Genomic DNA, 26,924 nt, shown 5'->3' with positions numbered 1-26,924 from the left:
ATGGTCGCCGGAAGGCTAATGTTAATGATAACAGTGAAACTACAGCAGAGTTAGCTACATAGGTGTCCTAAATTGCTCCAGAAGACGAAATAAATATCCCAAAATTCTGATCAAGAATAACTGCCAACATGAGTAATTTGGATGTAGGTACCTTCGGAGTAGCGAGGCAGCTTAAATCGCTTAATAAGGGCAAGGCCTCTAGTCCAGAGTGTGTCACAGCAAAGGTACTTTCAGAGCGTGGTGATACAATAGTTCCATACTTAGCAATCGTTTACAACCGCTCCCTTTTCGAAAAATCCGTACCTAAAACCTGAAAAGCTGCACAAATCACCAATACTCATAGAGGACGTAGGACTAATTCGCTGAATTAGAGACGCATATCAAATGGTGCAAATGGCTCTAAGCACTATGGGACTTAACATCTGAGGTCATCAGTCCCCTAGACTTAGAACTACGTAAACCTAACTAACCGAAGGACATCACACACACCCATGTCCGAGGCAGGATTCGAACCTGCGACCGTAGCAACCGCGTGGTTCCGGACTGAAGAACTGCTCGGCCACAGCGGCTGGCGACGCATATCACTAACATCAATTTGCAGGACGATTTTTGGAACATATACAGTGTTCGACTATTATGAGTTACCTCGAAGAAAACGATTTACTCACGAATAGCTAACACGGATTCAGAAAATATCGTTCTTGTGAAACAGAACTAGCTCTTTATCCTCATGACGCAATGAGTGCTGTCGCCAGGGATCGTCAAACTGTTTCCATATTTTTAGATTTCCTCACAAGCGACTTTTAATCAAATTGTGCGTCTATGGAGTATCGTCTCAGTTGTGCTACTGGAGTCGTGATTTCCTGTCTGAGAGGTCACAGTTCGCAGTAATTGACGGAGAGAGTAACACAGAAGTAATATCCTGCGTTCCGCAAGGAAGTGTCATGCGCTCTATGCTGTTCCTGGTCTATATAATATGAGCAGTCCTCTTGGACAGTTTGCAGCTGATGCTGTCATTTACCGTCTTGTATGGTCATCAGGATAGATTAGCATGGAGAGCTGCATCAAACCAGGATAATGGGATGTAGTCGAATTAAGTCGGGTGATGCTGAGGGAATTAGATTAGGAAATGAGACACTTAAAGTAGTAAAGGAGTTTTGCTATTTGGGGAGCAAAATAACTGATGATGGTCGAAGTAGAGAGGATATAAAATGTAGACTGGCAATGGCAAGGAAAGCATTTCTGAAGAAGAGAAATTTGTTAACATCGAGTATAGATTTAAGTGTCAGGAAGTCGTTTCTCAAAAAATTTGTATGGAGTGTAGCCATGTGTGGAAGTGAAACATGGACAATAAATAGTTTGGACAAGAAGAGAATAGAAGCTTTCGAAATGTGGTGCTACAGAAGAATGCTGAAGATAAGGTGGGTAGATCACGTAACTGATGAGGAGGTATTGAATAGGATTGGGGAGAAGTTTGTGGCACAACTTGACTAGAAGAAGGGATCGGTTGGTAGGACATGTTTTGAGGCATCAAGGGATCACAAATTTAGCATTGGAGGGCAGTGTGGAGGGTAAAAATCGTAGAGGGAGACCAAGAGATGAATACACTAAGCAGATTCAGAAGGATGTAGGTTGCAGTAGGTACTGGGAGATGAAGAAGCTCGCACAGGATAGAGTAGCATGGAGAGCTGCATCAAACCTGTCTCAGGACTGAAGACCACAACAACAAATGGTCATCAGATGATGAAAATGAATTGCAAAATGATTTAGAGAAAATATTTGTGTGGTGCAAAAAGTGACTATTGACTCTAAATAATGAGAATTGTGAAGTCGTCCATATGAGTACTAAAAAGGAATTCACTAAATACTTGGGGATTACAATCACGCGTCGTGGCTTTTTTTGTGGTAGTCAAGACGAGGGGGGGGGGGGGGGGGGAGAGGGAGGGGGGGCAAACCTGTCGCACAACAAACCACAGTAAGGTGCGTGGCAATGGGTACGTCCCATTGTACCACTTATTCCAGTTCCATTCACGTATGGAGCGCGGCTAGAATGATTATTTAAATGCCTCTGTGCGGGGTGTAATTATTCTAATCTTGTTCTCATGATCCCTAAGTGAGCGATACATATGGGGTTGAAGTATATCCCTAATCATTTAAAGCCGGTTCTTGAATCTTTGTTAATTGACTTTCCCAGGATAGTTTAATCCGTTCAAAAATGGTTCAAATGGCTGTGAGTACTTTGGGACTTAACATCTTAGGTCATCAGTCCCCTGTTTAATCCGTCTTCAAGAGTTCAGTTCCTTCAGTATTTCGCTGACACACTCCCATGGATTGTATAAACATGTGACCATTCGTACTGGCTTTCTTTGTATACATTCAATATCCTCTGTTAGTCCTATCCAGTATGGATCCCACACACTTGAGCAATATTCTAGAACCGGTCGCACGAGTGATTTGTAAGCAATCTCCTATGTAGATTGATTGCACTTCCCCAATATTCTACCAATAAACCGAAGTCTATCACTTACTTTACCCACAACTGAACCTATCTGTTCATTCCATTTCATATCCCAGTGAAGTATTACACCCAGCAGGTAGCTGTGGTCGACGGGTTCTAGGTGCTTCAGTCCAGAACCGCGCTGCTGATACGGTCGCAGGTTCGAATCCTGCCTCGGGCATGGATGTGTGAATGTCCTTAGGTTAGTTAGGTTTAAGTAGTTCTAAGTCTAGGGGCCTGATGACCTCAGATTTTAAGTCCCATAGTGCTAAGAGCCATTTGAACCATTTTTGAAATTGTTGCCTTCATTTGTTGCAGCTTATGTGACAAACTATTACGTTCTCATCATTTTCTTGGGACTGATCGCATTCACATTCATACTAACACCTAAATCGGGCAAGGAGGCATTTCTTACTTGCTTACAAAACGTACAAATTAGGTGTGTCGATAACAGATTCCTATCATATGAGATGTGTACTGGCACTAATGTCACGTATGATGCACCAAACGTGTTTTCTGGGAGAGGATTTGGTTAACTTGTCGCCCTGTTATCAAACGTTTGCGGTTCCCATTCGAAAGAGTAATTGTGCAGAAACAACTGTCAGCCAAACGTAGAGATTTCCATAGACTCTGTCTCATCTACTGCCTTATAAATGTCCACTGTCCCTCGTATGTCTCCTCATCCTTAACGCTCATGTCGGAACAACATGACAGAAACACACGTTCCCATCATAATAAAATCCTCTCTGTTCCACTGCATCGCTCAGTCACCTTCTCCAAGTCCTTTACAGTAGCGGGAACCCGACTCTGGAGTAACCTCTCTCGTTATGTTAGAGAACTTAAAAACATGTCCGGCTTCAAAAAACAGTTAATGACGTATTTACTTAAGCAACAGTAATTCCTTCCTCTTTACGTGAATGCACTTCACCTCATTACTTCCCTCTTTCCCCCTCCTTAAATCTCCCTTCCCCAAAACTCGCTACACTAGTAAACATCTGCTTTACACACCAAGATATTAATGTACATCTGCACAAATCTTCATTACTATTGCCAAATTTCCTCATGTTTATCATTATTATTTGATTTATTTTACTGTTACTATTATTGCTTTTATCATAATTTGTATGTATAGCACCTGTTGTAAAAATACTGCCAGCACTTACTTTATTAGGTCTTAGTCGTAACTCTTTATTCATATTGTCACTAGACTATTGTCACTAGAGTAGACTATTGTCACTAGAGTAAACTATTGTCATGATGTAACTCTGATGTGTGAAATGCTGCATGTGTGAAACACTGGTCCGATGTAAGAGAGGGCCTGATGGCCCTAATCTGATCAGGTTAAATAAATAAATTATAGGTCTCTAACAGCGAGTGGCCGGAAAAAAAAGAAAATTGGCATGAGGGAGGTTAGATCACAGCCCGCCCATTTGGCAGTCCAACGCTGTAACCACTTAACCACAACGAAGTTGCTTTTTAAGGCTTCTATATATTACACTTCTTGTCCCTGGACCGTTCCCTGCTTCAGTTTTGCTTTTTTGTCACAGTGCAGTACACCTCCTTCCTGTCCTGGTGCTTGATCTCCATTCAGTGTTTGACAGGCTGTTGACTGGTCCCTTATGCCACTAAATCTGAGGGGGTCCTATGAGGAGTTAACCTTGTAAGTAACGCCAGTTAATGGTATCTGTTTACTTACAAATGCACGTGCCTCCTGCAGAGCCTACGGCGCAGCCACAGAGATAGATCTCTTCGCAGCACTCGACGCACAGATTGGAGGCACCAGGGGTTTCCAGACGTTCAAGCTGGGCGACATCTTCCTCGGCTGGACTCGCAATGCCGGTTACCCAGTCGTCACTCTCACCAGGGACTACAACACCAACACCGCCAGCATCAAGCAGGTCAGTAACGATTACACCCACGTCTACACCCCACCACCACATGTGGTTATGGCAGAGGGTAGAGTGCAGACAAAAAGCTTGTCCCACAGCTGCGTCAACGGCGGGCCTGGAAGGGGGACTGCATAGGGGGGGGGGGGGGGTGTAGGGTGAGGCATCAGCTGTGAACGGCCACTGTGTGGCAGGGGACAGCTGAAGCCCAAACACAAATGTACGAGGGTCATTCAATAACTACAGAGACAAATTGGAGGAAAAAGTGTTTATTTTTACAAAAAAGAGCACTCCGTCGTCAGGCCACGAGTGGCCTACCGGGACCATCCGACCGCCGTGTCATCCTCAGTGGAGGATGCGGATAGGAGGGGCGTGGGGTCATCACACCGCTCTCCCGCTCATTATGATGGTATTCTTGACTGAAGCCGCTACTATTCGGTCGAGTAGCTCCTCAATTGGCATCACGAGGCTGAGTGCACTCCAAAAAATGGCAACAGCGCATGGCGGCCTGGATGGTCACCCATCCAAGTGCCGACCACGCCCGACAGCACTTAACTTCGGTGATCTCACGGGAACCGGGGTATCCGCTGCGGCAAGGCCGTTGCCCTTTTATTTTTAGAAAACAATACTTTTTCTACTTTTCAGCGTAATCCCCTTGAACGTTTATGCACTTGTTCCAACGGGCTACAAGCTTCTTTATTCTGGCTCCAAATAACTCTTTATCTCAATGTCTGAACCAATTTCTCACAAACTTTTTCACGTCCTTATTGTCCTGGGACCCCTTCCCATATAATGCCTCCTTCAGTGCTCCAACCAAATGGAAATCACTAAGTGCTAAATCAGGACTGTATGGGGGATGAGGCAGTACTTCCCAGCCCATTTTGTCGATGGTTTCACGGGTTATTTAGCAATATGAGGACGTGCGTTGTCTTGCTGGAGAATCACACCTCTCCTCTGATACTCTCGACGTCTCTCTCTCATGGTTGGCTCCACCTTGTTTAAAAACAAATCCGAGAAGTATTAGTTGTTGTTGTACGCTTCCTCTTCTAGATAATCCCCAAAACACTGTCAACACGACTTTTCCTGCTGACACTTGGTTTTTGAATATTTTCTTGACAGGCGAGTTGGTGTGTGCTTCCACTATGCTTTGTCTCATTGATTCTGGCTCATAATAGTGAACCCTAGCTTCATCACAAGTTAAAATTTTGTTGAGAAAGTGCTCACCTTCTCTTTCGTAACGTTCCTTTAGCTCCGTGCGCACTCTCAACCTTGTTTCCTTATGTAGTTGCGTCAACTCCTTTGGGTCACATCTTTCGCATCTATTGCGGTACTTCAGCTTGTTACAGATAATGTTATGAACTGTACCAGTACTAACTAGAACTTGATCAACTATCATTTCTACAGTCACACGGCGGTCGGCACGAATCATGCCATCAATTCGACTTTCAAGTGAGGGAGTTGAAACTGCAACTGGTCGGCCAAAACGTCAGTCACTGAGTCACGACCATTAGAGTTGTTGACCCTAACATTTGTAAAACTCTAATTCCTCACTCTCACACTCCACCCTATTGGGAGAGAGGGAGAGTTTTAGTCTTATTGAATCCAAATTTAGTTCTCGCTTCCCACGCACGGGTTTCCGGGTTCGATTCCCGGCGGGGTCAGGGATTTTCTCTGCCTCGTAATGACTGGGTGTTGTGTGATGTCCTTAGGTTAGTTAGGTTTAAGTAGTTCTAAGTTCTAGGGGATTGATGACCTCAGATGTTAAGTCCCATAGTGCTCAGAGCCATTTTGAATCCAAATTTACGAAGTAAATAAGTTATTTTTGTTTATCCGTAACCATTTTCCACGCAAAAATGAGAACATGGATTTCCTTGAATTACAGCGCCAACTACAAAGAATCAAAACAAATGTTTAAGACAAAACGTACGTAGTTTCTTATGTAGAATCTGATTCTGCAACAAAAAGTGGGAGTTCCCAGAGGGCTTGATGGCAGGCTAATTTTAGCACTAGCAGATGTCCCCCTCGAAAATAATCAACTTTAGATTCTACACATTTTTTCTCGTGAAGCTTATTTTTCGAGTTATTCTGGTTTGTCAAAATTTACACCCTGTATAATATACAGGGTATTTGTGGAGGAAAGGTCAATATTTTAAACAGTAAGATAAGTAATTCTGAACAAAAAGTGTTATATGAATATAGGTCCGCAAATGCTTCGTTAAGAAGGTATGGATATTGAAAGGAACTTACATTCTGCAAAATTGATGTGCACAACGTGAATGTATACGCAATACGACTGGACCGTAACGTGATTTTCTTGCAAAACAATCCACGGGTACATGCCATGTTTACGCTATGCGACCTACCACGTATAATGGTCATGTGACGTACGTAGTACAATCACCTGTTGTTTGCGCAGTTGTGCCGTGTAAGCCGCATTGTGTAATGTACCGGCGACGGATCGGTGAGCTGCGTAGTGTATGGTGTTAACTGGAGGCCCAAGTGCCGGCCGGGGTGGCCGAGCGGTTCTAGGCGCTACAGTCTCGAACCGCGCGACCGCTACGGTCGCAGGTCCGAATCCTGCTACGGGCGTGGATGTGTGTGATGACCTTAGGTTGGTTAGGTTTAAGTAGTTCTAAGCTCTAGGGGACTGATGACCTCAGAAGTTAAGTCCGATAGTGCTCAGAGCCATTTTTTGGAAGCCCTAGTCACTAACAGTGTTCGTACAAGCGCTGCTAACAGTGCCACACGTCTACAGTACTGAGGAATACGCAGATATAAAACCGTATCTGCAAGAGAAAAATACCACAGGCGCTTTCCGACTTGACGATCACCTGATCACAGTCTGTTTGCCGAAGTGTTTATCACTTTGCGTGCAACAGACTCTCTTCCAAGTAGACATTTTTCGTCCGAGCGTGCACGTCAGCAAACATTGCAAGAACAGGAAGAAGTATCGCCAGGTGTTGAGCGCAGTTTCAGTACGAGCATACGAAGAATGTCCCTGCTTATCAACGTCCCACAGACATGTGTATGGGAAACATTACATTAGGAAAACCTGTATCCATTTCACATAAAGCGTGTCCAAAAGCCGGCCGGTGTGGCCGTGCGGTTCTAGGCGCTTCAATGGTTCAAATGGCTATGAGCACTATCGGACTCAACATCTTAGGTCATAAGTCCCCTAGAACTTACAACTACTTAAACCTAACTAACCTAAGGACATCACACACACCCATGCCCGAGGCAGGATTCGAACCTGCGACCGTAGCAGCCTCGCGGTTCCGGACTGCAGCGCCAGAACCGCACGGCCACCGCGGCCGGCTCTAGGCGCTTCAGTCTGGAACCGCGTGACTGCTACGGTCCCAGGTTCGAATCCTGCCTCGGACATGGATGTGTGTGATGTCCTTAGGTTTAAGTAGTTCTAAGTTCTAGGGGACTGATGACCACAGATGTTAAGTCCCATACTGCTCAGAGCCATTTTTTTCGTGTCCAAAATCTCCACGTTGGCGACAATGCCCAACGACTTCAATTCTGTCACTGGGTAATTGAGAATATTTATTTGCTTCCATACATACTATTCACTGACGAAGCCCAGGTTTCACGACATGGAATAAACAACACACGCAATAATCATCGATGCTCACGGGAAAATACACACGCTTCAGTGAATAGCAATTTCAAGGTCCGTTTTGCCATAAATGTTTGGTACAGCATGATCGGTAACCTATTGATAGGTCCATTTATTATCAATCAGCGATTGACGGGAGAGAGGTACCTGCATTTTTTGGAAAACTCATTTGTGGAACTATTGGAAGACGTTTCTTTAGCCAACCGAACTGGAATGTCGACATGACGGTGCCCCTCAACATGTTACCTTACGTGTGAGGGACCAACTCAACCGCACCTTCCCTAATCGCTGGATTGGCCAAGGCGGTGCTATTAACAGGGCTCGAAGATCACCTGACCTTTAGATTTCTGTTTATGGGGTTGGATGAAATCAGAGATGCATAATGAGAAGGTAAATACACGAGATGAACTGCTTCGTCGCATCATGAACGCTGCAGAATTGATTGGGAACCAACCACAGGCAATGGAACAAGCAACACAACATGTTATCTCGCTAGAGCGCAAAAGTGCATTCACGTTCATGGTGGGATATTCGAACCTGTTTCGTGAACCGTACAATGTCTGTACAATAAGTGTTAAAGCAGTTCGTAAAAGACGTGATACATCTTTTTTAACTGAATACATGTAATATGCATGTTGTACTGATTTATGTACTAAATATCACTCCGTCTTCAGGCCACGAGTGGCCTACCGGTACCATCCGACCGCCGTGTCATCCTCATGGAAGATGCAGATAGGAGGGGCGTGGGGTCAGCACACCGCTCTCCCGGTCGTTATGACGGTATTCTTGACCGAAGCCGCTACTATTCGGTCGAGTAGCTCCTCAATTGGCATCACGAGGCTGAGTGCACCCAGAAAAATGGCAACAGCGCATGGCTGGTCCCGACAGCGCTTAACTTCGGTGATCTGACGGGAACCGGTGTATCCACTGTGGGAAGGCCATTGCCCATGTACTAAATGCAAAGTAAATAAACATTATGTAAAAATGTATAACATAACTGTACTTCTCTGTAACATTGTTTTCAAGAAAATCACATTACGGTCTAGTTCTATTGCGTATATGTTCACGATGCGCACATCAATTTGGCAGAATTAAAGTTCCTTTCAATACCCATACCTCCCTAACGAAGCATTTGCGGATCTATGTTCGTATTAACATTTTTTGTTCAGAATTACTTACACTATCACTGAGTAAAATAATGTTGATTGACCTTTTCTCCCCAAACACATAAAGGTGAAATGTCGTTTTCAAAAAATCTCGAAAAGTTCTATCATATAGGTGGAACGTTGTTTTCAAAAGAATCTCAAAAAGTTGTACAATATATATATATATATATATATATATATATATATATATATATATATATACTCCTGGAAATGGAAAAAAGAACACATTGACACCAGTGTGTCAGACCCACCATACTTGCTCCGGACACTGCGAGAGGGCTGTACAAGCAATGATCACACGCACGGCACAGCGGACACACCAGGAACCGCGGTGTTGGCCGTCGAATGGCGCTAGCTGCGCAGCATTTGTGCACCGCCGCCGTCAGTGTCAGCCAGTTTGCCGTGACATACGGAGCTCCATCGCAGTCTTTAACACTGGTAGCATGCCGCGACAGCGTGGACGTGAACCGTATGTGCAGTTGACGGACTTTGAGCGAGGGCGTATAGTGGGCATGCAGGAGGCCGGGTGGACGTACCGCCGAATTGCTCAACACGTGGGGCGTGAGGTCTCCACAGTACATCGATGTTGTCGCCAGTGGTCGGCGGAAGGTGCACGTGCCCGTCGACCTGGGACCGGACCGCAGCGACGCACGGATGCACGCCAAGACCGTAGGATCCTACGCAGTGCCGTAGGGGACCGCACCGCCACTTCCCAGCAAATTAGGGACACTGTTGTTCCTGGGGTATCGGCGAGGACCATTCACAACCGTCTCCATGAAGCTGGGCTACGGTCCCGCACACCGTTAGGCCGTCTTCCGCTCACGCCCCAACATCGTGCAGCCCGCCTCCAGTGGTGTCGCGACAGGCGTGAATGGAGGGACGAATGGAGACGTGTCGTCTTCAGCGATGAGAGTCGCTTCAGCCTTGGTGCCAATGATGGTCGTATGCGTGTTTGGCGCCGTGCAGGTGAGCGCCACAATCAGGACTGCATACGACCGAGGCACACAGGGCCAACACCCGGCATCATGGTGTGGGGAGCGATCTCCTACACTGGCCGTACACCACTGGTGATCGTCGAGGGGACACTGAATAGTGCACGGTACATCCAAACCGTCATCGAACCCATCGTTCTACCATTCCTAGACCGGCAAGGGAACTTGCTGTTCCAACAGGACAATGCACGTCCGCATGTATCCCGTGCCACCCAACGTGCTCTAGAAGGTGTAAGTCAACTACCCTGGCCAGCAAGATCTCCGGATCTGTCCCCCATTGAGCATGTTTGGGACTGAATGAAGCGTCGTCTCACGCGGTCTGCACGTCCAGCACGAACGCTGGTCCAACTGAGGCGCCAGGTGGAAATGGCATGGCAAGCCGTTCCACAGGACTACATCCAGCATCTCTACGATCGTCTCCATGGGAGAATAGCAGCCTGCATTGCTGCGAAAGGTGGATATACACTGTACTAGTGCCGACATTGTGCATGCTCTGTTGCCTGTGTCTATGTGCCTGTGGTTCTGTCAGCGTGATCATGTGATGTATCTGACCCCAGGAACGTGTCAATAAAGTTTCCCCTTCCTGGGACAATGAATTCACGGTGTTCTTATTTCAATTTCCAGGTGTGTAGATAGAGAGAGAGAGAGAGAGAGAGAGTCCCGTTATTCGAAACTAAGTGGGACCGGACCTAGTTCGGATTAGCTAGAATTACGGTGACGAGTTTCTAGAATGAAGTATACCAAGCAGATAAGTAGGTACACCATGGTAACAAATGGGAACAAGTGTAGGAACAATGGCTCACTCTCACCCCCTGCCCTTGTTTTTGTGCATTGTTGAGACCTTTATAGTGTCTGAGGTCAGTGCACTGCCAGTTGGCTAGCAAAGCGTTTGGTTATGTTAGTTATCGATCGCTGGCACGCGTAACATTTGTATTGGATTCGTTCAGGTGTAGTGGTGTACATATTTTCGTCATGAGTAATCGGAAACATACAACGTTAAGTCTCACTGAAAAGCTGAATGCTTTGAAGCGGATAGACAATAGTGGGAATGTATCTAAACTGGCAACGGAACTGGGTGTTGGTAAAGCAACCATTTGTGAGTGGAAAAAGAACCGTGTGAAGCCAGCACAGTCGTGTGCAAAGTCTTCGGGAAAAACACTCGAAATTCGGCAGACTTTAAAACAGTCCCAGTACGATAAAGTGGATGAAGCTATTTTCCTGTGGTTTACGCAGGAAAGAGAAAGGGGACCTCCTTTGAGTGGAGCACTGGTTCAGGAGAAGGCTGTTTACCTGAACAAGTTAACGAATGGTGATGAGTCATGGAATCCGTCAGTCAACAATTACTGGAGAGAAGCTTTCTTATGACCGTGATGCAGCGAAGGAATACTTGGATGAGTTTAAAAAAATGATAAGAGAGAAAAAGTATTCTCCCCAACAAATTTATAACGCTTGCGAGACTGGCCTTAATTTTAGGGCATTGCCAACAAAAAGCCTGGCATCAAAAGCAGAAGGCCATGCTCCTGATTTTAAAATAAGCAAAAATCGTCTGACTTTATTAGTCCCTGTCCGTATATTATCGCAACCAGAAAAAGCATGGATGGATGGAAAGCTGTTCAAAGAATGGTTTCATGGCCAGTTTCTTCCCTCTGTTTTGTAAAGAAAAATCATTTGTCTCCCTGTGCAATCCTTTTGACTGATAACGCGCAATCTCACTCCAGCACCGAGGAATTATGCGATGGAGAAATTGTGGCGAAGTTTTTGCCGCCAAATGTTACACCAATTCTACAGTCGATGGACCAGGGCGTACTGCAAACATGAAAACTGATTTACAGAAAACAAGTTTTAAGAATGCTGATCCAAGATGATAGCATTCCTTTAGTGGACAAAATAAAAAAGACCAATGTGAAGAATGTTGTTTATTGGGCCGCTGAGGCATGGCAGAATGTTTCAGAATCGTGGAGAAAACTGTGGACATCTCTTGAATTTCAGGACAACCTAGCTGATAATGAAGAGGAAAATCTGCTACAAATGATACAGACAATCCCCGGATGTGAAGGAGCTAGTGAAGGAGACGTTGATGAGTGGATGGCAGCGGGTGGGGCATGTATGGAGAACCTTACTGACGCTGATTTAGTTTCTGCTGTGACTCGAGACCAGGAAGAAGTGGACTGCTGTGACAGAAGTGACAATGAGCCTGAAAGCGGCAAAGGGGAGCTGGTGCTACACAGTGACGAAGCAGAAGCCCTTGACCTCGTGCTACGTTATTTGGAGCAACAGTCCACTGCTACACCTGCTGATTTGATGTTTACGAGACGAAGGGCAACTATGTGTCATATAACAGTCTGTTTTCATTATGCCAAAAAATGAGATTTTGTCATCTAAAAAGTAGGGATAAAATGTCCGCTGTATTTTAGTAAGTTTGACAGCTTTCCTTTCATTGTTATGCATTGTTTAAACCTAATGCTTTCTTGCCAATTTTTCTAATACATATTTACTGTACTCTGTAAATTAAAATAGCCTGTTGTAGTGTAACGACGCAAGTTTTGTATGAATGATTTTCTTTTAACAACGTCACCTATGTCAGTTACAACACACTTCAAAATTATTTAAATTCTTTTTAAATTGTCTCTGAATGGTTCTTGAACGAAACTGTAAAACATCATCATTTGAGTCGTATGCGCAGAATTACGTCACTCAGTCCAATTTGTTTGTGCAAACGTTTTCCAATTTAGATGTCGTTTGTTTCTTCTCAGAAATTATATTAATGCAAGTTATCTGATTCAACAAATATTAGAACCACATTTGAATAAACTTTCCAGATTCAAACTCGCGATTAACGTTGTCAAAATTAATAATCAATTCATTTTTCTTCATAAATAAATTCTCGAAACACGTATTTGAACTTTAGCAGTATCCACTAGTTTATTATCTTCCTACATATAGACGTGAACCTGAGCCTTGACAAGATAGGACTAATCATTTACAACATGATCAAACTTTTTATGACACCATTGTTGTAGAAACATTACAAATTCTAATATTTTTTCAGTTTTTAGAAGCACGACGCAACAACTCGGTTTCAGGATCTTCTGTTGCTCTTTGGCTGTCGACCCGCGACGTATAGTGGCCAGCAATTTTCTCTCTGGTCCCGGCAGTGAAGATGCTGTCTCCGTTCGTTGCGCCGCCCTCTCCGTACATGAAACATAAAAAATTAAATACAAACTTTTGACAATTCACAACTATTACAAATATTACAAAAATACATAAAAAAACACTAAATTAAACTTATATTCACCTGCAAACTGGGCGGACACTGGTGGATGGGGGACGCTTCAATTTCGCGTCCCACTACACTGTATGTACAGCAGTTTACCGCACAGTTTTCCATACTTAGACTAACATTTTTCATGTTCGGATTAACCGAATGTTCGGATTACCAGGGTTCGGATTAGCGGCACTCTGCTGTATATACGAGGTGTGTTTTTTAAGTGAGTACCGTTTTGAAATTTAAAAAAAATACGTGCTAATATATCTCAATAATTTTATTTTTACATGAAAACCGGTAACTGAATCTAAGCACTGACGCCATTACAGTCTGACTCTTCCTTGTTTACGTTGTGTACTGAGTGTTTAAGATGCCTCCGATAATCGTGAGTCCCGCCGACTGTGAAGTACGGGCTGTTGTAAGATTTCTTAGTGCTAAAGACCTAAAAGGGATCGATATTCATCGTGAGATCTGTGCAGTTTACGGAGAAAACAATATGAGTGATGGAATGGTAAAAGAAAGTGGGTGAGAGCATTTAAAGATGGCCGCACAAATGTGCATGATGAACAACAGTGGGCGTCCTTCGGTCGTCTGGTGCAGGAAGTGGACAAAAAGGTGAGAGAAAACAGACGCTTTACGATTTCCTCCTTGCGGGATGACTTTCCTAATGCCTAGTGTTTTGTATGGCACTGTGACTGAGCACTTGAATTACCGAAAATTGTGCGCACGTTGGGTACCGAAAATGTTGACGGGTGTGCACAAATCCAAACGTTTAGACAGTGCATTGACTTTCCTCGATCGGTACCACAACGACGGCGATGATTTCTTAAGCCAAATTGTTACGGGCGATGAAACATGGGTGCCCTACGTCACACCAGAATCAAAGCAACAGTCCATGGAAGTTGAGCAAGGGCATCGTTTTGCTGCTAGGCAATGTCCGTCCATATGTAGCGAATCAGACCAAAGATCTCATCACATCATATCGATGGGAAACACTAGTTCATCCTCCGTACAGCCCCGATCTTGCGCCCAGTGACTACCATCTGTTCCTGCGCTTGAAGAAACACCTGGGCGGTCAGCGTCTTCAAGACGATGACGAAGTCAATATAGTGGCGATGCAGTTGTTAACAAGTCAGGCGGCAGACTTCTACGAGGAGGGTATTGAAAAACTGGTACAACGTTATGACAAGTACCTCAATATTGACGGAAATTATGTAGAATTCATGTAAAAATAAAATGATTGAGATATTTTAGCACCTCTTTTTTTAATTTCAAACCGGTTGTTGTTGTTGTGGTCTTCAGTCCTGAGACTGGTTTGATGCAGCTCTCCATGCTACCCTATCCTGTGTAAGCTTCTTCATCTCCCAGTACTTACAGCAACCTACATCCTCCTGAATCTGCTTAGTGTATTCGTCTCTTGGTCTCCCTCTACGATTTTTACCCTCCACGCTGCCCTCCAATGCTAAATTTGTGATCCCCTGATGCCTCAGAACATGTCCTACCAACCGGTCCCTTCTTCTTCCTAAGTTGTGCCACAAACTTCTCCTGTCCCCAATCCTATTCAATACCTCCTCATTAGTTATGTGATCTACCCATCTAATCTTCAGCATTCTTCTGTAGCACCACATTTCGAAAGCTTCTATTCTCTTCTTGTCCAAACTATTTATCGTCCATGTTTCACTTCCATACATGGCTACACTCCATACAAATACTGTCAGAAACGACTTCCTGACACTTGAATCAATACTCGATGTTAACAAATTTCTCTTCTTCAGAAACGCTTTCCTTGCCATTGCCAGCCTACATTTTATATCCTCTCTACTTCGACCATCATCAGTTATTTTGCTCCCCAAACAGCAAAACTTTTTTACTACTTTAAGTGTCTCATTTCCTAATCTAATTCCCTCAGCATCACCCGACTTAATTCGACTACATTCCATTATCCTCGTTTTGCTTTTGTTGATGTTCATCTTATACCCTCCTTTCAAGACACTGTCCATTCCGTTCAGCTGCTCGTCCAGGTGCTTTGCTGTCTCTGACAGAATTACAATGTCATCGGCGAACCTCAAAGTTTTTATTTCTTCTCCATCGATTTTAATACACCTACGCCGAATTTTTCTCTTGTTTCCTTTACTGCTTGCTCAATATACAGATTGCATAACATCGGGGAGAGGCTACAACCCTGTCTCACTCCCTTCCCAACCACTGCTTCCCTTTTATGTCCCTCGACTCTTATAACTGCCATCTGGTTTCTGTACAAATTGTAAATAGCCTTTCGCTCCCTGTATTTTTCCCCTTCCACCTTCAGAATTTGAAACAGAGTATTCCAGTCAACATTGTCAAAAGCTTTCTCTAAGTCGACAAATGCTAGAAACGTAGGTTTGGCTTTCCTTAATCTTTCTTTCTTCTAAGATAAGTCATATATATATATATATATATATATATAACTTTTCGAGATCTTTTTGAAAACAACGTTTCGCTTTTCTGCATTTCGTATTTATTGACATACCCTGTACCATAAAGATACATGTAGCGCGTAATCAAGCGAATGTTTATTAGAATTGCGTGTAAAAAGCTGAAGCAAATCCGTCAGTAACTTTCCGATATTTTTGGCAACAACATTATATGACGACTTTTGTTTATATAGTGGTATAGATGATGGATGGTGTTGTTGCAGGAGCGCTTCTATGACGACCCTGACGACACAAAAGACGACAGCACCGCACCATGGATAGTGCCTATCACGCTGGCGTGGCAGCAGGACATGTTCCAGAACACCGCACCGAGCAGCTACCTGATTCAAGACACTCCACTGGAGCTGGACATGACGGCCTCGCCGGACCAGTGGGTGGTGATGAACGTCCAGCAGACAGGTAGGGTATCAGTGAAAGCTGCTCAACGAGCTCTGGGCCTGTCGGTAGCCCTGAAAATTCTTTCAGTGAGGCGATGAGGAGCTGGTTGCTGGTAAACCCAAAACGCTAACTCAGTCGCCAGATTGGAATTGCTCCAGTTAGTCGTTCACAATAGCACCTCTCATACATGAAATATGAATTTTGTTGCTTTTCTTCTTTCATTACTCATGGCGGCTATCACTGGTTTTATATTTAAAACGATCGGTTTCGGTTGTGACTGCCAGCCATCTTCAGATCTGAAAATTAGAAGACCAAAGTAAGCAAAACATATTTCATTCCTTTAAAATTTTATATACAGGAAAACTTAACTATGTTCGCTGAAAGATCAACAACATATACAGAATACTGAAAGGAGTCAAACAATTCTGTTCAAATTTTCACACTAAAAGCAAAGTTTATGGAGCTACCGTAACTTTTCTGTTGCCAGCAATGATAAGTTGGAAGAAAATAAAACTAAGTACACAACTGGTCATTAAAATTGCTACACCACGAAGATGACGTGCTACAGACGCGAAATTTAACCGACAAGGAGAAGATGCTGTGATATGGAAATGATTAGTTTTTCACAGCATTCACACAAGGTTGGCGCCGGTGGCGACACCTACAACGTGCTGACATGAGGAAAGCTTCCAACCGATTTCTCATACACAAACATCAGTTGACCGGCGTTGCCTGGTGAAACGTTGTTGCGATGCCTCGTGTAAGGAGGAGAAATGCGTACCATCACGTTTCCGACTTTGATAAAGGTCGGATTGTAGCCTATCGCGTTTGTGGTTGATCGTATCGCGACATTGCTGGTAGCGTTGGTCGAGATCCAATGGCTGTTAGCAGAATATGGAATCGGTGGGTTCAGGACGGTAATACGGAACGCCGTGCTGGATCCCAACGGCCTCGTATCACTAGCAGTCGAGATGACAGGCATCTTATCCGCACGGCTGTAACGGATCGTGCAGCCACGACTCCATCCCCGAGTCAACAGATGGGGTCGTTTGCAAGACAACAACCATCTGAACGAACAGTACGACGACGTCTGCAGCAGCACAGACTATCAACTCGGAGACCGTGGCTGCAGTTACCCTTGACGCTGCATAACAGACAGGAGCGCCTGCGATGGTGTAAACGACGAATGACGAAACATTTTCTCGGATGAATCCAGGTTCTGTTTACAGCATCATGATGGTCGCATCCGTGTTTGGCGACATCGCGGTGAACGCACACTGGAAGCGTGTGTTCGTCATCGCCATACTGGCGTATCACCCGGCGTGATGATATGTGGTGCCATGGGTTACACGTCTCGGTCACCTCTTGTTCGCGTTGTCTGCACTTTGTACAGAGGACGTTACATTTCAGATGTGTTACGGCCCGTGGCTCTAGCCTTCATTCGATCCCTGCGAAACCCTACATTTCAGCAGGATAATGCACGACCGCATGTTGCAGGTCCTGTACGGGCCTTTCTGGATACAGAAAATGTTCAACTGCTGCCCTGGCCAGCACATTCTCCAGATCTCTCACCAATTGAAAACGTCTGGTCAATGGTGGCCGAGCAACTGGCTCGTCACAATACGCCGGTCACTACTCTTGATGAACTGTGGTATCGTGTTGAAACTGCATGGGCAGCTGTACCTGTACAAGCTATCCAAACTCTGTTTGACTCAATGCCCAGGCGTAACAAGGCCGTTATAACGGCCACAGGTGGCTGTTCTGGGATCTATGCACCCAAATTGCGTGAAAATGTAATCACATGTCAGTTCTAGTATAATATATTTGTGCAATGAAATGGTTCAAATGGCTCTGAGCACTATGGGACTCAATATCTGAGGTCATTAGTCCCCTAGAACTTAGAACTACTTAAACCTAACTAACCTAAGGACATCACACACATCCATGCCCGAGGCAGGATTCGAACCTGCGACCGTAGCGGTCGCGCGGTTCCAGACTGAAGCGCCTAGAACCGTTCGGCCACACCGGCCGGCTGTGCAATGAATACCCGTTTATCATCTGCATTTGTTCTTGGTGTAGCAATTTTAATGACCAGTAGTATAATATGCATACACTGATGTGCAAACCTTACAAATGAAAGTAACTTTCCTGTGGCGTGTTGCAGTCAACTAACACGGCTCAATGAAGCTTGGACCGTAAGGAAAGAATTGCTGCAGTACGATACAGAAGATAACTGAAACAAGTACGCAATGAGATTAACAAAAATGACACTTTTGCTCATAGAGAATAATTACACTAAAGTCCCCACGATTTATGACGGTTCACTGGACATTGTAAAAGGTGTGACATAGTTCTTAAGAGGGCGTGTGATCACCACAAATGGCAATCCTTTCTTTGCAAGTAGCCCCCACGCCGGACTCAGTGTTGGTAAGGATTTGTTGTTGTAGAGCGTTGCATTCCTCAACAGCGCAGCTGACAATTGTTCGATGGTCGTTGGTGCATGTGGATGTGACACAATATGTCTTCCCAGTGCATCTCACACATTCTCAATAGGATGTAAGTCGTTGGAGCAGGCAAGAAAGGCCATTCGCCGAATATCCTCTGTGCAAGATTATGCCTCTCCACATGATAATACTTGGACAACCAAAACTACACTACTGGCCATTAAAACTGCTACACCAAGAAGAAATGCAGATGATAAACGGTTATTCATTGGACCAATATATTGTACTAGAACTGACATGTGATTACATTTTCACGCAATTTAGGTGCATAGATCCTGAGAAATCAGTATCCAGAACAACCACCTCTGGCTGTTATAACGGCCTTCATACGCCTGGGCATTGAGTCAGAGCTTGGATGGCGTGTACAGGTACAGCAGCCCATGCAGCTTCAACACGATACCACAGTTTATCAAGAGTAGTGACTGGCGTATTGTGACGAGCCAGTTGCTTGGCCATCATTGACCAGACGTTTTCAGTTGGTGAGAGATCTGGAGAATGTGCTGGCCAGGGCAGCAGTCGAACAGAAAGGCCCTTACAGGACCTGCAACATGCGGTCGTTCATTATCCTGCTGAAATGTAGGGTTTCACAGGGATCGAATGAAGGGTAGAGCCACGGGTCGTAACACATCTGAAATGTAACATCGACTGTTCAAAGTGACGTCAATGAACAAGAGGTGACCGAGACGTGTAACCAGTGGCACCCCATACCATCACGCCGGGTGATACGCCAGTATAGCGATGGCGAATACACGCTTCCAATGTGCGTTCACCGCGATGTCGCCAAACCTGGATGCGACCATCATGATGCTGTAAACAGAACCTGGATTCATCCGAAAAATGACGTTGTGCTATTCGTGCACCTAGGTTCGTCGTCGAGTACACCATCGCAGGCGCTCCTGTCTGTGATGCAGCGTCAAGGGCAACTGCAGTTATGGTCTCCGAGCTGATAGTCCGTGCTGCTGCAAACGTCGTCGAACTGTTCGCGCAGATGGTTGTTGTCTCGCAAACGTCCCCATCTGTTGACTCAGGGATCGAGACGTGGCTGCGCGATCCGTTACAGCCATGCGGATAAGATGCCTGTCATCTTGACTGCTAGTGATACGAGGCCGTTGGGATCCAGCCCGGCGTTCTGTATTACGTTCCTGAACCCACCGATTCCATATTCTGCTAACTGTCATTGGATCTCGACCAACGCGAGCAGCAATGTCGCGATACGATAAACCGCAATCGCGATAGGCTACAATCCGACCTTTATAAAAGTCGGAAAGGTGATGGTACGCATTTCTCCTCCTTACACGAGGCATCACAACAACGTTTCACCAGGATGTTTGTGCATGAGAAATCGATTGGAAACTTTCCTCATGTCAGCACGTTGTAGGTGTCGCCACCGGCGCCAACCTTGTCTGAATCCTCTGAAAAGGTGAAAAAAGAGGGCCCTTCTGTAATCCTTTCAGCTGGAGATATTCTCGAAGTGCAGCTGCAAAATTACTGTTGTTTTGATAACAGTGCTTCACCAATAATGCTCTGCTCCTTTTGTACAAGGTCATGTTGACACGTCAATAAGTGCTCGAGTGTGTGAGACTATGAATCACGATCACTGATTACGGAACTGGTGGTCATAGCTGGAACTGGATGGTGGTGCTGTGATGCATGGAAATCATGCAGCCCATACTCTGGACATTAATGCTACCGAGTTTGGTACTTGTACAGTAATTAGCTTCAAAAAAATGGTTCAAATGGCTCTGAGCACTATGGGACTTAACATCCGAGGTCATCAGTCCCTTAGAACTGAGAACAGCTTAAACCTAACTAACCTAAGGACATCACACACATCCATGCCCGAGGCACGATTCGAACCTGCGAGCGTAGCTGTCACGCGGTTCCAGACTGTAGCGCCTAGAACCGCTCGGCCACTCCGGCTGGCTAATTAGCTTCCATGTTATAATAAGTTAAATGGGGAAGTTTAATTATAACCACCCGGTATAAACTGATGTGCAAAAATTAAGGACGAAAGTAACTTTCGCATCATGTGTCACTGCCAAGTAACATATCTCAATGAAACTTGGACTGTACATAGAACGAACTGCTATAGTATAGTATACAATATAACTGAAATAAATACGCGATAGAGCCGCAGAAACGACACTTTTGTTCAAAGACAATAATTACACTGAAGTCACCACGATTTATCATGGTCTCCTTGACATTACAGAAGCCAGGACTTGGTTCTTAGTAGGGCGCATGATCACCATGGATTGCCACCTGCTCCCATGCTGGTAGGGTGTTCCAATCGTCCACCAGCCAAGTTGACAACTGTTGAGAGGCCACTATAGCACGTGGACATGCTGCAGAACATATCCCCAAAGCATACCACACATGTTCTGTGGGATATAAGTCAGGAGATTGGGCAAGCCAGCCCATTTGCCAAATATGCTTTAATTCCAAGTCTTCTTCCACCTGCACTGTTCAATATGGCTCGCATTGTCATTCTTAATAATTAAGTCAGGACTGGATGCACCCCTGACTGTGGAGTGTACCATGTTCAAAGATTTAGAGGTCAGTATGCCCATGCAACATTATGCTTCTTCGCACCAAAATACATGGACCACAAGAATGACCGTGTCTGACAGCGTTCTTGGGTGCTTTATGTATTCATACTTCTCACCACATGAGCATTGTCGAACATTATACACTACTGGCCATTAAAATTACTACACCACGAAGATGAAATGCTACAGACGAGAGATTTAACAGACAGGAAGAAGATGGACAAACAAAGCCCATTTTACTCTGACTGGTGGACACACAGAATTGGCGAATGTGGGGATCTTCATCTCCAGTCACTGTGCATGAAGTTACTATGTATGGTGAACGTGTCACCATATGGTGTGGCCTTACAGCTTCATTCATTACTGGCCCATTTTTTTTTTTTTTTTGAACAGTTTGGCTGTGACTAGCCAACATTACTGTGACATGCTTCACCATCATGTCATACGCGCCCTACAGGAGGAACACGCATTGAACTCAACAGTTTTCATGCAAGATCGGGCACCACAGCACATCGTTATTGAAGTTCACCTGCTTCTCCGAAACACGTTTCTAAACGATAGAATTATCAGCCGATCGTTTCCAAATGCTCGGCCGGCACGATCACCTGATATCACTCCCTGTGATTTCTGGTTGTGGGGCTATCTGAAGGACAGTGTTTACCTGTTTACCAGCGTATCGTATCAAGACACATAGCCAGCATACCTACGGACATGCTTTGTTCTGCCGTTCAGAATGCAATCCTGATATTTCAGACTCTTCTGGACTCTGATGGGCGCCATATTGAGCCCTTTTTGTAGCAGTAATGGTACTGGTATGTAATGGTGTGTGTGTGTGTGAATTCCTAAGGGACCAAACTGCTGAGGTCATCAGTCCCTAGACTTACACACTACTTGAACTAATTTACGCTAAGTACAACACACACACCCATACCCTAGGGAGGACTCAAACCTCCAGTGGGACAGGCCGCACTGTTCGTGACATGGTGCCTCAAACCGGGCGGCCACTCCGCGCAATGGTATGTAATGTTATAATGTACCATAGTAGCATATTAAAAGTGTTTCGACTGAACTGATTCTGCATTTTTTCTCTTTCCCATGTCCTTGATATTAATGCTTCCAAGTTTCGTACTTGTACGGTAATTAGATTCCTTGTTATAACATGTTAAATGGGAAAAGTTTAATTATAACCACCCAGTATGTAGTGAGTCCTGTTTATCTTCACCTACCGAAATAACTTTTATCTTGAAGCAAAATGAATGTTGTATCAAGCAAACCTTGTAACTTTACCTTCACAGATGCTGTGAACCGAACAGCAACAAGCTACTTCTTGGCTGGTGGAGTGTAGATCTGTATATCTCCACCAGAGGGCATAAACAATGGCATTAGAAACTCTGATACCCAGTTTCACTCCATTAGCTGGTCTTACCCCACTTTCCCCTACACGTGTGATCTGGTGTTCCATCCATGAACAAAAAACCTTGTCGACCACTGCTGTACAACATTGATTCTGGCCAACCCAAGTCCAGTAGCCTGTAATAAAATATTATCCATTGGATCCTAACCAGTGGGACTAGCAATATTATGTAACAATAGAGTGCAGTTTCTACAGCAAAGATCCTTTAAATGTTTGCTAAATACAGTCTTCACGGCATTGCAGTTTTAATGGGCAGTAGTGTACAACTTGCTCAGTGTTCCGACTGACTGGCAGGTCACATCACTGGTCCCCCGGCTGTACGCAGGTTACTACCGGGTGCAGTACGACGAGCAGAACTGGCAGCTGCTGCAGTCCCAGCTGGAGTCCGACCCGTCGCAGATCCACCCACTGTCCAGAGCCCAGATCCTGGACGACGCACTGGCCCTGGCCTCGGCCAGCCAGCTGGACTACGAGTTGGCGATGGACCTGACGCGCTACCTGGACCGCGAGACCGACCCCCTGCCGTGGATGGCCGTCCTGCCCAACTTCGCTCTCCTCTACCAGAGGCTCGCCAATTCTGACCTCCAGCAGAACTTGATGGTAAGTTAGCTGCTCTCTCTAGCACATAATACCACCATAGCAGCAGTCTCTTTCATCTACATCTAAGTCCATACCCTCCAAATCACTGTGAAATTCGTGGCAAAGGATAGTGTGGCATTGCCATAAGAACCAACCTATGTTATCATTTTTATTGAATGCTTGTGCACTGCAGCAAGTTAGCTTCATCTGCATATAAGATGAGAGGCCAATGATGGGGCTTGCTAATTAGCAGACATTCCGCCACCACATCTGCTGTAATGACAGGTAGCTGACATACGGAAGTACTGGGTGGTTACCATTAAAGTGCAGCTACTCACAGAGGTCCGGTGATGGCTGTAGATGTAGTATGGCAGCGAAACTTTGTAGCTATCTATGCTAATGCGTTAATGAGGAACAGACTTTTGCTGGAAAATCATTAGTTCCAATTTTGGCCACCATTTGCAAATCTGGCACTGTGAATGTAAGAATGACATATAGAACAGGTTTCCGGAGTGGGAACGAACTCCTGGTCCCTGGCACGAATCCGCCCAGCGGACTTGTGTCGAAGTCCAGTGAGCCGGCCAGTCTGTGGATGGTTTTTAGGCGGTTTTCGATCTGCCTCAGCGAATGCGGGCTGGTTCCCTTTATTCTGCCTCAGCTACGCTATGTCATCGACTGCTGCGCAAACAAGTTCCCCACGTACGTGTACACCTCCGTTAGTCTACCACGCAAACACAGGGGTTACACTCGTCTGATGTCAGACATTCCCTGGGGAGTCCACTGGGGGCCGAACTGCACAATAACCCTGGGTTCGGTGTGGGGCCGTAGAGGGGTGAAGTGGACTTCGGTAGTAGTCCTGAGGGTTGTGGACCACTGCGGCTGCGGCGGGGACGGAGCCTCTCCGTCGTTTCTAGGTCCCTGGTTAACATACAGTACAATACAATACAATGACATATAGAAATTCTTCCATATTTAATTGATTAGAAATGGAACAATGGTAGAAAAGATCAAACAATTGAGAAAGGCATAATGCTGATTTTATTTTTAACTGGCATTTACACATTTGTTTAACATGAGCGTCGGAGACATAAACGAGATGCTGCATCCATAAAACAATGTTGCTTGCAGCCATTCAGAAACCGAATGTGTCCCTGGTAAATGTCTTCTTTTAGATATACCCTGAGCCAAATCCTACATGGATTCAGGTCATGTGATCTTGTAGGTCATGCTTCTGGGAGGCCCCTGGAGATAAAACGTTCATGGAAGATTGTATTAAGCAGATCTTTGACTGGGCGAGCGATATGAAGTGTGCCCCCAGCTTGCATGAAAACAGTGGTTTCCACACATTTGCACTCTCCCAAAGCAGGAATCACGTGCTGTACAAGGGGGACTCAATCACATGAAGAAGTCACGGTGCGCTTTACATGCCCTCTGGGTGTATTCTCTTGAAAGAAGAACGGATCAAGAATAAGGGTGCTTCTGAATCACACCACACAGTCACAAATGGCAAGTGCAGTGGCTCTTTGTGCAGAGCACACAGATTAACAGTAGTCCAGATTCGGCAGTGCTATGCATTCACTGCACCCTGTAGTGTACAATGTGCCTTGTCACTCCACAGCGTATTACCAAGCCACATATCATCACCTTCGATCTCTGCCAGAAACCAGAGAGCTAATTCAGAACATGAGGTTTCAGTTGCTGCACTGTCTGGGTCTTCTACAGGTCCTGGTGTACTGTTCAGCATTGGATGAAGGATTCTAGTAACACTGCATGAGCCCTAGCTCAACCCAGGCCGCATGCTGTGTGGTCAGCTACAACAACACACAACCTCATCAATAACGTCCACTGGGACATGACACCTTCCTCTTCCAGGTGCCACATCAAGCTCGTCCATTTGGAATCCGAATATACTTCCCTGTGTCATGCCTAATGTTACTTCCACACTCTATCTGAGATAGAATGCTATGTTCACCCGATGAATAAATCCTCATTCCAGTCACAAACTTGATTTGACACACATCATACTGCAATTTTCTTAATATGTTGATGTCACAGTGAGTCAAATGATTTCCGAAAACAAAAAGTATTGAATCCACCTGACTGACGTGATCCATTGCTTTCAGGATGTCATGTGAGAAAAGAGAAGTGCCGGCCGCGGTGGTCTAGCGGTTCTAGGCGCTCAGTCCGGAACCGCGCGACTGCTACGGTCGCAGGTTCGAATCCTGCCTCCGACATGGATGTGTGTGATGTCCTTAGGTTAGTTAGGTTTAAGTAGTTCTAAGTTCTAGGGGACTGATGACCACAGCTGTTAAGTTCCATAGTGCTCAGATCCATTTGAACCAAAACAGAAGTTGCGTTTGGAATGATTAATGTTTCCGCAATCCGTGTTGGTTGGCATGAAGGAGATCATTCTTTTGAAGATAGCGAATAACGTTCAAGTTAAAATGTTTTTTGTTTCAGCAATAGGTGTATATCAATGAAATTGGACAATGCTTTTATGGATAACTGTGCCCACCCTTTCTGTAGATGGGTGTGACTTGTACTTTTTTTCCAACTTCTCTCCACGTTTCTTGTTTGTGCTGTCTACGGTATTTTGCACTTAATGACGGGTTTTCAGAGTAATTCTTCTTGGTAGGTGCAACCTATCAATACCAGACAGCATGTCTGAGCTCATGAGAAAATGTTATGGCTGTGCACAGCAGCCCCTTTCCTCAAAGTGTGCGTGAGTTGTTGTGTGTGTGTGTGTGTGTGTTCTGTGGTGTCATGTTTGCAGAGTATGCTGAAGAGAGAGGGGAGATTGCAAAATCTCTCTTTCTGTGGTCTCACAAGGGGAGGCCGCCAATTGTGAAATTCAGATTCAATTCATACTGCGCATGATAAAAGCTCATGGCCAGAGGTGTAATGTGGCAAAGCATCAAGATGCACTTCTCAGTCGTTGTCGAGAAAATCCACAGTTAAAAGAAACCGTTGCGGTGAAATACTCTCTACGATTAATAATTATCGACAGCGTCGTGGCGCAGCGGTAAGCGCTCGGGTTCGTAATCCGAAGGTCGCCGGATCGAATCTTGCGCCATGCATTTTTTTTTTTTTTAGTATTTGTTTTTTGTTATTCAAATGTGTCTATACACACACACACACACACACACACACACGCACACACACACACATATATATATATATATATATATATATATATATATATATATATATATATATATATATATATAATTCCCGGCAATCAGTTGCAACAATTATGCATATAATAAGTTGTTGAAGGTCGTTTGTCGTGTAAAAACTGGCGACTTCGAACATCATTATGTTTTCCGCAAACAAAGTTGTATTTCACAAATGTTATTAGTTGTCTTCATAATGTTAACCACGTATAGTTAACGGAAGACGTAGAAACGATATTCCGAAAAGAATACGTATAGCGTAAGTCAAACGTTCGAATTAGAATAGAAACCTCACGAACACAAATTTGCTGTGGCAGGTATGAAATATAAGCTCCGTTACTCGCTCGTTACACTTGAAGGACAGATGTTGAATGGGCCGAAACGAGCCGCCGCATAAAAGCCTAGTTGCCTGCTAACTTCGAAAG

At 44.8% G+C, this 26,924-nt stretch overlaps 1 protein-coding gene and 1 pseudogene across 1 annotated transcript in view; one reads left to right on the top strand and one right to left on the bottom strand.

The window, feature by feature from the left end:
* The window catches only part of LOC126427989 (aminopeptidase N-like), a 126,880-nt gene that overhangs the window by 23,124 nt on the left and 76,832 nt on the right, over positions 1-26,924 (top strand). The window contains exons 4-6 of the mRNA XM_050089874.1: positions 4,215-4,395; positions 16,106-16,301; positions 23,073-23,347. Of these exons, the coding sequence (XP_049945831.1) occupies positions 4,215-4,395; positions 16,106-16,301; positions 23,073-23,347 (652 nt within the window). The remainder of the gene's footprint in view (positions 1-4,214; positions 4,396-16,105; positions 16,302-23,072; positions 23,348-26,924) is intronic.
* Positions 4,872-4,989, bottom strand: LOC126428515 (5S ribosomal RNA; annotated as a pseudogene).

This window comes from Schistocerca serialis, chromosome 12, assembly GCF_023864345.2.
Source record: "Schistocerca serialis cubense isolate TAMUIC-IGC-003099 chromosome 12, iqSchSeri2.2, whole genome shotgun sequence".
Taxonomy (NCBI): Eukaryota; Metazoa; Arthropoda; class Insecta; order Orthoptera; family Acrididae; genus Schistocerca; species Schistocerca serialis.
Note: the sequence above shows the minus strand (reverse complement) of the source record. Positions and strands in the feature narration are given on the sequence as shown.